Genomic DNA, 14,311 nt, shown 5'->3' on the forward strand with positions numbered 1-14,311 from the left:
TGGAAGTCTGGTAAAGCAATCACAATTTGGTGCATCAATTGAACACTATAGCCTTGAAAAAGACAGAGTCGAAACATGTGTTGGATGTTTCAATGCACAATAGATTACGAGTGAATACACTCAAAAATCAAGAGCTTTAACAATCTGGAATACTTCTTTCAAGGACTTTCCTTGCAACTGCATTCTTGTATACAAAAAAGGTAGCAGGCGCCCCTCTCTCGAAAGAACAAGGCATGATAACCTGTTCAGTGGTTATTAACCACATTGAGAGTTCACAGCCATTGCATTTTGCTCACTGTACCTTCACAGATGGGAAATATCCATTTGCATATCAGTCTTTGTCCCGCCCACAAGGGCAGTCCAGCACCGAAATGCTATGTCAATTCCTCTCTGAACAAGAGTACCATCAGCAACCCCATACACGTGTTTCAGCCTTGTTGGGCATCATCAGTGAGGTGAAGCTGAGCCTCTCTAAGCACAGTGAGCAGGGAGTACACGGCTGGTTGCCCCCAGGTAACCTAGGGTGACCAACCCCAAGTTCCTTTCAAAAATACAAAAAGGTAGCAGGCGCTCCTCTCTCGAAAGAACAAGGCATGATAACCTGTTCAGTGGTTATTAACCACTTTGAGAGTTTGCAGCCATTGCTTTTTGCTCACTGTACCTTCACAGATGGGAAATACCCATTTGCATATCAGTCTTTGTCCCACCCACAAGGGCAGTCCAGCACCGAAATGCTATGGCAATTCCTCTCTGAACAAGAATACCATCAGCAACCCCATACACGTGTTTCAGCCTTGTTGGGCATCATCAGTGAGGTGAAGCTGAGCCTCTCTAAGCACAGTGTGCAGGGAGTCCACGTCTGGTTGCCCCCAGGTAACCTAGGGTGACTAACCCCAAATTCCTTTCAAAAATACAAAAAAGGTTGCAGGCGCCCCTCTCTCGAAAGAACAAGGCATGATAACCTGTTCAGTGGTTATTAACCACATTGAGAGTTTGCAGCCATTGCTATATATAGTTGGGCAATGCGGTAATGCTGCAGTACACAGTAATACCCCTGCATTTAACCCATAGCACCCAAATTGTAATGAAGCCCACATTTATGAAAATAAATTGAGTGAGGGGAAGGTTCAATAAAAAAACTGAGATTTTCTCTAATAATCCAAATACAATACATCAAATGTATGTACTTCGGAGGGGGTGATTTTAAAATGTGGTTGTCCCCAAAAATAAATTTGTACACTAAAATCCTTAATTTTTGAATTCATTTGGGGAGATAAGGAGCCCTTTGATTAAATACCATAAACTTCCATCTTGGAAAAGGGAGGATGGAAAGCTCCACATTTCTTTAAATATTTTCTTGCTGTTGAATTAAAGCAACTTGTGCGCCTGATATTATTAGACCGTCTATAATTGCAATCTTAGAGGGAGAAGCCAAAAGAGTCTCGATTTATAAATTGTACAACACTACATTTAAAAAAAATAAAAACTTAACACTACTAATATGTATGCAAAAACCTGGCACAAAATCTGGTTACAAAGGGGGCAATAATAAGTTATTATGTAGACAACTTACACCACTCTGGGGCTGCCCTCTGTTTAGTACAGAATTCAGTAGCGGAAATAGTTGGACTTCCGCAACAACTGCATTTCAAACAACTGTCGAATTCTATGTAAAATAAATACTTCATTCAGTTTGAAGAATTGGCCCATTGGATAGCATGGTGGGTGGACATAGGGGGCAGGTAATACAATGAGCTATGAGATGTTGGACCTGGGGCAGTGTGGGGAGAATCCCACCGTGTACCGGCTGTCTTCTAGGGGCTTTTCCAATTGGTACATCATATGTCCAAAAGCCTTTAAGAGGACTCCAAGCATAAGTAGGCTCGCCCATCCAAATATAAGCCTGTATATATAACTCCCATTGCCCTGAGAGTCTGTCCCTTGGAGTTGTCCTGGTACTCCCACATGCCATCACAAATGATACAGAGGAGTGTATAACACAGAGCACACAGTACCAAGGACACCAAGGAGGGAAGTGTGGAGGTTTTCAAATTAAAGAGAAAAAGGTTTCCACTGGAACACTAGATTTAGAGAATCACCTGATGCACCTAGCAGGTTCCCCGCACTGCGATAGTATGAGCGTGCCCAGAGGTGTGTCCCTTGCTCACTGCGCCATAGGGAAACAGGCTGCACCTCACTGATGAGGCCCAACAAGGACAAAACATGTCTGGGGTAGCTTATGTTTCCGTGCAGAGGGGAACTGGCCTAGTAGTTTGGGCTGGGCTGCTTCCATTGGTGGCAGTAAATGACTGATTGGCACATGGCTGGCCGGCTTTTACAATGACGCAGATGGGCTAAAAAACGGTAGTGTGGAAAGTTGCCCAGAGCAGTGTCAGTGGTTCAGATGAATTCAAAACCTTGCACTCATTACTTATTTGGTTATAGTGGATGACCATGCACCAGGAAATGTAGAGTTGCGCCATATGCAGGGCTGAACTGTGGAAGTCTGGTAAAGCAATCACAATTTGGTGCATCAATTGAACACTATAGCCTTGAAAAAGACAGAGTCGAAACATGTGTTGGATGTTTCAATGCACAATAGATTACGAGTGAATACACTCAAAAATCAAGAGCTTTAACAATCTGGAATACTTCTTTCAAGGACTTTCCTTGCAACTGCATTCTTGTATATAGCGTGTAATCAATGCAGACACAATACTGATCTTCTAATAGAGGCTAAGCGCGAAGTGCAAGTGTTAACTACACACTATATCGGGTTTCCTAAAGAAACAGTGTGTTTCGGTGACCTCCTCTAAGGAGCTGGTATATCTGAAATTGGGTCTTGATTAGATCATAGAGTCCATTAAGGCTGTACCCACCCTGAGTTCATCTTGTTGGAAAAATATCCTGTGGTTGTATTCTTGTTTGTAAAGACCTTAGCTAGTGGGGATGTATCCATCTGTTTAGGAAGGGTTTGGATCTTTCCCTAGAGGACCGCAATCACTTAATAAGTGATGTGAAAAGCAAAGTTAGGGAATGATAGAAATCTAATAAAATGACAGAATTATCTGTTAATTAAATCCAACTGAGGTTTGGAAGACTACCTTTTATAGAAAACCCACCCACAAGAAAGGAGATGGATCACTAGGGCCCATTTCCAAGTTGACATCTATGATTCAAATGCCATGTTCAATAGGACAAAGCTTCAGAATGACAGAGGGATAGGGAGCAGTCTGACATGTGACTATCTCTGACTCATCCTACCAGGATATTTGAGCTGCAGCCGGTTGGGGATTCTCCCAAACTGCAATGTAAACCATTGACAGTCTGCCTGGAGTCAAAGTTGGCCTCTGGGAGATTACATATTGCACATGACTACCGGGAACACCAAGCATCTCCAATCAACTCGGAAAAGGCAGCCATTTTAGAACTTCACTTCCAGGAGATAAAGTGCAGGACTCTGGGATTAGATTAAAGTGATTTGTGCATGTAATCTGCATATGGTGGTTCAGACAGAGGTGGGGTACATGATGAAGAAGACAGCGAGCCGAGACAGACAGGCTTCTTTGACAAGCTCACCATTCCGGTCAGGAGATCCATCAGATATGTGTAGAAGCTCACGAGTCCCTGAGGAGCTGGATCGTACCGTGTGCAGTTCAGATCTGATTCATAAGAAAACACAAGAAATGGCAAACAATTTATAAAATCGAAAGAGGGAGTGATCCCAAGAAAAGCATGGCCATCCTGAAAGACTGTTGTGAACATGTTATTTTAATCAAGGCCCTGTATGTTTACTTACCTTCACCCTCCCATGCCCCATGTAACTCATCTTGCTTCTGCTCTTCTCTCTACTCGTCCCACTGCTTTGAAACCCGCTACCCATCGTGCTAAATGCCAACCTGACTGTGGATCTCTTCAAAGCACAGTTTAAACTTCCCTTACTTGCTACAGAGGGATCTCCTCGGCCCCCGCCCCCTCTCCATTCCAGTGCCTCATAATAATATAATTGTTTATTTTTGTACAACACTCCTCTTTAGTTTGAAGGATGTACCCTGCTAGTTTCTTTTTTATTTTGTATGTCACCACTTTCTTATATTTGTGTTTGTTCTCTTATGTCCCTGGTCTATATCCCACTTTGTTCACAACCTCATACACTGGCTAAGCACTTGTTTCCATCGTTGGTGCTATTTTACAGGCACCCATCTGGGGAATGCCTCTGCCACCTGTAAATGTATTATTTCTGATTGAAATTAACATTCCTGTTCTTCAAATAAATGCAGAAATACAAACAATGTGGTACAAGTTGACACCACAGGCACATCAGTAGACATCATTAGGGTAGGTAACAGCACCATTCAAATGACGTCCCTGGGCAGGGAGGCCATTGCATCACTGTCCACCACCTCTTTGCCACACTTTCCGTACAAGGTGCTAGTGCACCCCTGGCAGTGTTTGAAATACAGACCCACCCCTTGTATAATAAGGGCCTTTGTTCCTTATTTAATAGGCCAACAGCTAACAATAGCATTTTAAAAATGCCTTTTTTTAAAAAAAAAAGACTGACTTAAATAAGGTCTTTTTAGGAAACATTTTGGGCAGGGAAGGAGGCAGAAAGTGTGATAACAAAACAAAACCCACAAGGCCAAATTGGATCGGTCTAGTTTCAAAAGTTGTTTTTCTAAAGTAATTTCCAGATCTGGTCCTCAGGTGCCCCAACCTCACCAGGCTTTCAGGATATCCACTGGCTTTGTAATAACTTCCATTTAGATTCACTGCATTCAAGTGTGTTTTGAGTGGATATCCTGAAAGCATAGAATGGATGTGGCTTTTGAGGAGCAGACTTGGGGACCCAAACGCAATGACCACATGGAAACCTTTAAGGGGCTAGCCTACTGCCTCGCATGACATGCACTGTTTGAGATGCCTGCAATGTTCCCCAAATTGACAAGTTGTGATTTTTGTTAGCAAAGGCTTCCATCCACATTCATAAAATTGTTCTTTTTGGAAAGATTATTTTTCTACTTTGTTCTCCCATTGTGGTGTTCCCAGATTCCGAACTGTTCTGTGTTCGTGTGCCTTTTTTGCGATTGTTGACTTACCTTCATTGTTATGCGTTCTGTTTTCCTGCTCCAAGTTGAGAGCATCAAACACTATGTTTGGTACCACGATAAATCCAGCGATGAGGAGAAACGTCAGCAAGTTCATAAGAACCAAGAAGCGTAGAAAGTTGAAGTACGACTGTATCCCTGTTCCATAGTGGCCTAAAGACACAACAGTAAGAGGTCAAAAGCATCTACAACAATAGATTTTTGTCTTGCTAACAAATCACATTTAGCAATAGATGTGTTACTTAGCACGGTCTACTGCTCAGAGATGGCCACTATGGGCGCTCTACTCCACCTAGTTCCTCAGGATTCTGGGAGTTATTGGTCTGCCACCTCTGATTAGACCCCTCCCACACACTGCCAGTTTATCCCTCACTCTTCCAAATGTCTGATCGCAATCGAGATTATTAGACCACCCTGTCCCGACTAAACTCGCCACTCTACTTAACTCATTATCCGTGGTCACTCCAGTCTGCCACTCACTTTTGGTTTGGCTGCGACTTTACTGAAGGTTTCTCAAGCAGGTTTCCATTCACTAGTCTATCCTGGCAGACAGGAAAACCTGGTGACCACATAGCAATTCTGGGAGTGGACAAGCCTGAATCCCGTGTGGTGAAGACATGCAGCAAAGGTTTGTGATTGCTTTTGATGACAAAGGGCATTCCCCCAAATCTACATGTGGAAATTCCTAGCAGCAGGCCCACAGCTCTTTTTTAACCTCTGACAACTTATTTTCCATTTCACGCAACCACTTAGATACAACAGCAATAGGAACAGTCTTCACTTTCTGTAACTAGCCTAACACTGCTCCAATATCCTTCTCACCAACATCCACTTTCACTATAGTGTTGGGCACTGGCACACAACAATGAAGGGTGGGGATGTGCCTGCCACATTGATCTCTGAACAATGAAAAGCTACTTGCATACTATCTCACTATTCAAATACTGCTCCTTTCTTTTTTGAATTATTTTTTTCTTAAACACTCTATATTGGGAATTGATACAACACATTAAAAAAATATAAGGCACATGCTTCTTTAGAAAAGGATGGGATGTGAGGAGAATGAAGGAGTATGATTGAAGGATAAGTCAGAACAGGACAGTCCCAGGTATGAGGACATATTTAGTTGCATCTTGCTCCTAGGAGGCATTCGGAAAGCGGGGGAGATGAAGGGCGTTTTGGCTGTATTGCATGTATCTTTTGAACCAGTCACTCATCATAAAGAGACCATCAAAGTGGGGAGCCACTAATCCCACCACAGGAGCATTGGGGCAAAGAGTACAACAGAGGAACGCAATCAAGCGCAATGCCAGTCCATGCAGATTAGTTAACGAGGGCAGGCGCCAGTGAAAAGAGAGTCTTGAGGGGTAGCTTCTCCCTCTTTCAGCTGTGACACCGGCAGCAATGAGGGCACTGACGGCAAGATCATGGCTACTTTTGCAGTGCTGAATGCAGGTGGGAGGGTAACGAGTGTGGGAGAAAATGGCGGGAAGGTGTGGAGGCCAAATTAAAAGGGAGACCAGAATGGAGAACCGCTTATGTGGGTTAACAGCATTCGTTTTGACATGTGGGGGCCCTAAAGGGGGGACGTGTGTTGGAGAGGTAGGAAAGGGGAGAGAAGACAGAAAATCATGGCGAAAGTGGAAGAGAGGAGAAGGGAGGTACCATGGGTAAAAAGCAGAATAGCTTGTAACGACGGCCAGTGTGAGGTTGGAAGGGCCACTGAGGGATTCCACGGTAACAAGTAATGGAACATAAGGCGCGAAGGAGCCCCCTCACAATGCCAAAAGTAGAAAGAAGAAAGGGCCCCAGCAATAATGGGCAGCGATTAGTGAGAAGGACACAGAGTGAAGTATTGGGGGGTATGGAAGGAGGTGGTACACCAGGGGGTCATGATTAGCCTTGAGGGGGCATCGGGAAGGAGGAAAGTGGATTTAAGAATGGAGAGAGGGTTATTGTATTGCAGACAGAAAAGGGGAAAGATGGATCGCAGGTGGTTGATGTAACCACAGTCCAGAACTAACTCTTGGGTGATGGAAAGGGAAGAGAGGTGGAGGTATTGCGTGGACCAGGTCACTGCTACCATGGACTAAAACATGGCATGGTTGGCTCAGGGAGTTGCCACGGTGTGCTGTACTTCGGTTGGGGACAGAACGTAGCATGAGAAAGGAAGGAAGGGCATGGTCGAAATGGGGAGGAATTGGCACGGGATAAATCGGAGTTGGGAGAGTGTGGGGGGTGTGGGAAGCCTCGAGAAGTTCAGCATGGAAGACAGGGAAGAAAGGGGCATGGATTGGGAAAGAAGTGGTTCATCCATGACCTGCAAAACTCAAGGGAATGGTCGGGGTTGTGAATAAGCTGCTGCTGGAGAAGGCAGAGATTGGTTTGCCGAAGAAAACCAATTGGCGAGGGGTGGTGGGAAACCCTGGGGAAAAGGGAAGGAGGGGCCAGATAGGGAGATGGGCTGAGCTAGCTCTACTGCTGGAAGGAATGAGACACGCCAAGCCCATGAAGCACGTGGACGGGGTGAGACAGCGCCTGTGGTCCATTTATGGTACAGACCCCGTATAGCAGGTACAGTGGGAGAAGAGGGAATGGGTGATCCAAGTAAGGGGGGAGTATCTGAGTGTGAAGGTGAAGAATGGTCGTGGCATAAGAAAGGAGTAGAGGATAGGAGTAAAATGAAGTAAAAGAAGGAAATGGACAAGCATAAACCATGGTGGAGATCATGAGATGCATTTCTGAAATGTGAAGGGAAAGGAGAGGGACTCCGGGCAGGGATCCAACAAATGTATGGTGGGGCAGGGGTACACAAGGATAAGGAGGGTGGTGGCAGTGACGGGCTAATGGAGGTGCCATTTAAAGGTATTATGAAAGGATCGAAAGTAATACTGAATGAGCGAAGATAAATATTAGGCGGGATCGGAACACAGACAGGTGAAGGAGAGGTCAGAGTTTGCACAAAGGCTAAGAAAGATGATAAGCCATTGCATATGGGGATGTCTTGGTCTCTGGTTTCACATTTGACACAGGTAAATAAAGAAAGGATGGGGACTGGGGAATTTGTCAACATATTCAAGCTGTTACACAGAGAGGTTTTGTGTAAAAAAAAAAAAAGGTTCAAAGGAGGAGGAGTAATTGGAGCTGACTCGGAGTCCTGGGGTGGCACCAACAACTGAGAATTGGACATCTGTGTTCCTTACTTATACAGCATCTATTGCAGGAAGTTCCCGGAGTAAAGAGTAGCTTTGCTCAAGTGGATGGAAGTGATAAGGAAGTCACAGATTAATTTTGGCAGTCTCGCGTCACTTGAGAATGACAAAGAGCGCAGGTCCAGACTGGAGGATGCGCATTGGGGTACATGGGGTGTGACTACAGTGGATGGTGCTGACAAAACAGCTGTCAGCCAAGCATATGGCTAGCGGGGTGCCAGTGTCATATTTGCCATTCATGGCACCCTGCATCCAGAGGGGAATATGCGGATGCAGATGCAGCTTTCAGGGCAGGAGGAGCACGCTGGGCTTACAACAGTGGCGCATTTTGCCCAAGTGGCATAAATGTACAAGCACACAAAAGGCGCTTCTCTGGGTCAGTGCTACGGAGAATAGGGAGCGCGTGCGGTAAAGGGTTCGGGTGGAATAGACAAATGGCTGGATGGCTGGAAAAGGCCCGTACTCTGGTTAAGGTTGAAAGAGTGGCTGGAACAGAAGGACTGAAATGTTGCTGGAAAATGGCTTTTCGGATGATTTCAGGATCCTGCACAGATGTCCTAGGAAGGGCAGGTGGGCGGAGAACTTATTGATCAAGGCTTATACTATGTTAGTGGGGGAAAGGTTCATGACAGAATTCAGGGAAGGGCGGATGGCAGGTCCGTTTGAGGATATAACACTAGCAGATTTGGTTACATCACCTGTGGGGATTGGGCTGGAGAAAGGCAATGAGGGATTTAGTCCCTGATGTCTGCATTGACCAAGCACTGCTCTGCTTCATACTCGAATCTCGATGAAGCGATCAAGCTGGGGAGGAAATGTGTGGTGGGGACACAGATAGTAATATGCAACATCAAATCTGCATTCAGGCTATTACCACTACACCTGCATGACTTTCAATTGTTAGGAATGCAATTTTGGGGCAGAATCTATGTAGACAAAGCATTTCCAAAGAGATGCCCCACGGTGTGTGCCCTTCTTGAGTGTTTATGAACATTTATTGAATGGGCTTTCAAGCTGTCAACATGTTTGTCACAGATATTACATTATTTGTCAGACAGCGGCTTGCGTTTGCAGGTGTATGCCAACTCGTGGAATTTCAGAGGATAGCATAGGACTTTAGCATCTCGTACGCGCCTGAGAATACTGAAGGACCCAATACAGTGTTGATGTTTTTGGACATCTAGCTCGACCGCAGAGAAATGGAGTCAAGGCTACTGGAATAAAAACTACAGAAATGGAGGGGATGTACTGCAGAAGTGTTGCACCTTACAAAATGCAAGGTTCGAAAATGTCAACAACTACTCCATTGCTTGCAGGGTAGTTGCAACGGGCTGAAGTGTTTTGTAGATAATTAGTAATGGGGCTGCCAGGTGTAAAACGGCCCCACCTACAACCAGGGTAACAGCTAGAATTAAAGATGACTTGAAGGTATGGAGTATGTTTCTAGAGGATTGCAACAGAGTTTCAATGAGGCAGATGGAGGAATTTGAAAGGTGGAATGCCAAGATTTGATTTTGAGTCATTTCTTACGCGCACCAAGCTAAAAATTGCATTCGGGCGCAGATGTTCACTAAATGTTATATATTTTGGTGTGGAGGCTTGTGGTCACCCTAGTTACTTAAGTTCATTTGAATAGGAATGTTTTTAATTCTTTTCTGAACGTTGCCAGTGTGGTGCATGAACGTATGCCAATAGGCAGCTGATTCCACAACTTGGGGCCGAACACGGAGAACCTCCTGTCTCCTTTAGAGGTGTGTTTTTTCCGGGGGACGCATACCAAGAGCTTATCTCCTGAACGTAGGTCTCTGGTAGGGTAATACTTGTGGATTCTCGTATTCAAGTAGCTGGGTGCGAGTTTGTGATAACATTTATATACCAGACACGCCACCTTGAATTTAATACGGTCCTCCAGTGGAATGCTTTCCGGAATGTGGAAACGTGATCTCTTTTGCCCAAGTGGGCAGTTAACCTCACTGCCGCATTCTGGGGCTTTTGTAGTCTTGACATTTGTTTCATAGGGATCCCTGTCATAAGACTGTTACAATAGTCGAGATGGGCGTTTACCAAAGCTCCCACCACCACTGGTTGATCTTGGGGAGTTAAAAAAGGGAGTATGTTCCTGACTAGGCACAGCGAGTAGTACACTGCTTCTACTTTTACCCCTTCTTGAGCTTCACTGGCCAAATTTTCTTGCCAGATGCAACCAAGATTTTTTACTCTCCATGAGAACGGGATGTTTTCACCTAAAATCTGTGGAGTTATGAGAGTTCCTTCCTCTCTATTTGTATTCTCTGATCTAAATAGGATTACTTCTGTTTTGGCTGCATTAAGCTGTAACTGTTTGATATCTTGCATACACCGGTCTATCCTTTCAAATGCCTCCGGCAGGTTATCTGTCTCCACATAAATCTGAGTATCGTCGGCATAAGAATGGAAACATAGGCCGAGTTTCCTCAGGATATTGAACAGTGGTCGAATATATAGATTGAAAATCAGAGGTGAGAGCGCTGAGCCCTGGGGGACTCCACATCTCAGTTGTATTAACTCTGAGAGGAATGCTCCCAGAGTCACCTGTTGAGTTCTATCCTGTAGGATGGAACCAAACCAATCCACCATTACTTTGGCTGCTCTGCCTATGCTTCCAATCCGTTGGAGTATGATCTTATGGTTAATTGTGTCGAACGCCACCGACAGATCGAGCATCAACAGTATCATGTTGCTTCCTTTGTCTGCGGCTTCTAATAGATCATCCTGGACTGCCAATAAGGCAGTCTCTGTCCCATGATTAGGGCGAAACCCTGATTGGTGTTCATCCAGAATGTCTCTATTGTCGACGAACTGGTGGAATTGATTACAAACACTTTTTTTTGAGAATTTTAGTGGGCCAGCATAAATTAGCCACAGGGCGGTAATTTTTGAGTATCATGGGGTCCAACTTGGGCTTTTTTAGTAGCGGTTTTACCACTGCTCGCTTAAGTGAACATGAAACATAGCCCTCTGTTAGGAATTTGCTCAGATGCTCAGGTGCTTTGGGCACTCTCCTCGATGATCCCAATATAGTCATCCACCAATACGCAGACCATACTCAGTTGTTCATGAGAGTAAATAGCATGCGGGACATAATTCGTCTCCATGATAACCTTGCCATCATCCAGTCTTGGATGTTGTTTGCCTACCTCAACTAAACCCATCCAAGACTGAATTCATCCGCATCGGTCCGCCCACTAAAAAACAACTTGTCCAACAATATGCGCCTAGAAGGATTAGATCCACAACTGTCAGACTCAGCAAAATCCTTAGGCTTCACCTCTGACAGCAGCCTCTCCTTCCAGAAACACATAGCCAAGAAGGCCCAAATAGCCTGGCTCAGAATCTCTACCCTTTGAAAAATCAAACTCTTCATCCAATCGCAGGACTTTTGGACCATAGTGCAGGCCCTTGTGGTCTTGCACATCGATGCAGGAAATGCTCTCCTGACAGGGTTCCCAGATGCTCACTTGGCTCCCCTAAAAGCAGTCCACCACACTGCAGCACGTCTTATTACATGAGCACAGAAATGTCACTGGGCCTCATTATGGGGTTGTCAGTCCGGTAACAACGGCACCTTTGTTACCGGACCGGCAAACTACGAGGTCTGCTCGTGGGTGCCTTTTCACCCACCAGGACTGACCTGGCGGGCGGAACGGCACCCGGGAGTAGACCATGTCGGATGCACCGGCACCATTCACGAATGGTGCCGGTGCATCCGGTCTCCCCATTCCCATTGAGCCCTATCGGTGTTCCCGGCACGGCTACCGCCGGAGTCATAATGAGACCCACTGAATTACCCCATCCTACTAGAAATACATTGGCTTCCCCTCCAAGCCCAGGTACTGTTATAGACTGCATGTATCATCTACAAAGTAATTACGAGCAGCACACTAGCGTAGCGTACCTGGTGACTAAGCTCCACATATCTGGTGGTACACGCTCCTCGTGCAGCAAATCAACCAACCGGCTTGAATCACAACTCGTACACAAAGAGAGGACCTGCAAACAATCCTCCTCTTGTCATGCACCCACCCCTCTGGAACTCGATCCTGGTGTCGGCTTGGAATGTACCCATAGTTCTCCAATTCTGCAAATCTCTCAAAACATAGCTCTTTCAACAACACCTGATCAAGGACTAATTCCAATGGATGCATATACCGATGCACATACCTCACAGTACTGCGCTAATGTTAAAAGATGGCAGCCCAAATGCTGGCTACTGTAGTGTCTTTCCTCGCCCTGGAGCGCGATATGATTCCTGGAGCGAGACATGATTACTGCTGAGAGTGAAGTGGAATGAGAACGCTCTTCAAACGACAACAGTTGCAAGCTGCAGCGGCTCGATGGATACTGACTCCCTCCTTCTCCTGTTATGTATCTTTACTTAATTAATAATAAATATAACTTTACTTTATATTGCCCCATATATTCATTCTCCTATTGTCCTGATTTTACAAACTGGCGACAAGGATGGGATGGGGTTGATGGTTGTATGAGTGAGACTGATGGAAAGGCAATGGGTCAAATGAATGTATCAAGGGAAATGTGCCTGGAGTTAAGAACATCACTGCTGATTGTCTATCTCGACTTGCTAATATATCTGAAATTGTGCATGAAGATGACAATTTGGAAGTAGTTTTGAACATAGAAGCAGCATCCATTTCGAGGACAGAATGGGATGAGGCTGAAAAAAATGACAAAGTCTTAGAATGGCTCAAGGAACTAGTTAAAAGTCAAGGTCCATGGAGTAAGACAAATTTGAAGAAGTAGGCCTGATGGATTATTGGTTTGTTGCCGATGAATTACATGTGAACAATAATATTGTCATGAGAGGAGCCAAAACTATTCCGCCTGCAAGCCTACGCCAAAGAGTAATTGAACTTGGTCATGAAGGTCACCAGGGAATAGTAAAAATAAAGCAGAGGATAAGAAATGACTTCTGGTGGCCTGGATGCGATTTACAAATAGAATGTTACATAAGAGATTGTATCCTTTGCAGTAATAGTGAAAAGAGCTGTGTGGGTGTGAAACAGCCTATGGTAGGTTACTGAAATACTGAATAAGATATGGAAAGATCTTGGCATGGATTGGTAGGCCCTGTAAATAGTAACGGAGTACAAAAATTCAGTTTGTTAGTAATTGATCTCCTTACTAGATGGGTAGAGGTGTTAATTGCACCGAGCATCACAGGGAAACATGTAGTTGATTTTCTATCTGATATATGTGAGAGAGAGGGGTATCCAGGGAGTATTTTGACTGACAACGGTACCCAGTTCAGATCTAAAGAGATGGCAGATTTTTGCAATAAGTACTCCATCATTCACAAAAAGATGTCCATTTACCACCCACAGACCAATGGGACAGTAGAACGGTTTAACAAAGTGTTGAAGCAAATGATCAGGTTGGCATGGTCTAATGGGGTGAATTGGGAGGAAGCTGTTAAGGAGAGAATAGTGGCGCAGTGTTTCACACCGCATTCCTCCACTGGTCTTTCTCCTTTTGAGCTAAGCAGAGGGAGGAAGGCAAGCACCAAATTGGCACCTTTATGGTTGGATAACAAAGATAAGGGAGTGGAGAAAGATTTTGAGGCTGTATGTAGTAAGATTAGAAATACCCAATTGAGAAACAAATCCGTGTATGATGAGAAAAGACCCATGAACAAGTTTGACAAAGATACTGTATTGGGTAAAATGGTTAGAGTCAATCTTCCCCCTGCACTTAGAGAAGGTCCGTGCAAATGGTCAAGACCTATCAGAGTTGTGAAAGCATTTAAACATTCTGTCAGAACAGAGGATGGAAGGATTTGGAATGTAGAGAGAGTATGGGTATGTAGCAACAATAAACATTTGAATGTCAGTGGTGGTAATGGAGTTGATGGTTGTATGAGTGAGACTGATGGAAAGGCAATAGGTCAAATGAATGTATCAAGGGAGAAAGATGTACGTAAAGTAGTTTCTAACA

General features: G+C 44.7%; 1 protein-coding gene across 1 annotated transcript in view; it reads right to left on the reverse strand.

Moving 5' to 3' along the window:
• LOC138526164 (transmembrane channel-like protein 7) overlaps nt 1-14,311 on the reverse strand; it is a 368,500-nt gene that overhangs the window by 255,989 nt on the left and 98,200 nt on the right. The window contains exons 4-5 of the mRNA XM_069636577.1: nt 5,100-5,261; nt 3,580-3,662 (exon numbers count right to left, since the gene is read on the reverse strand). Coding sequence (XP_069492678.1) covers nt 3,580-3,662; nt 5,100-5,261 — 245 coding nt within the window. The remainder of the gene's footprint in view (nt 1-3,579; nt 3,663-5,099; nt 5,262-14,311) is intronic.

The sequence above is a fragment of the Ambystoma mexicanum genome, chromosome 1q (assembly GCF_040938575.1).
Source record: "Ambystoma mexicanum isolate Mex_15411 chromosome 1q, UKY_AmexF1_1, whole genome shotgun sequence".
NCBI classification, from domain to species: domain Eukaryota; kingdom Metazoa; phylum Chordata; class Amphibia; order Caudata; family Ambystomatidae; genus Ambystoma; species Ambystoma mexicanum.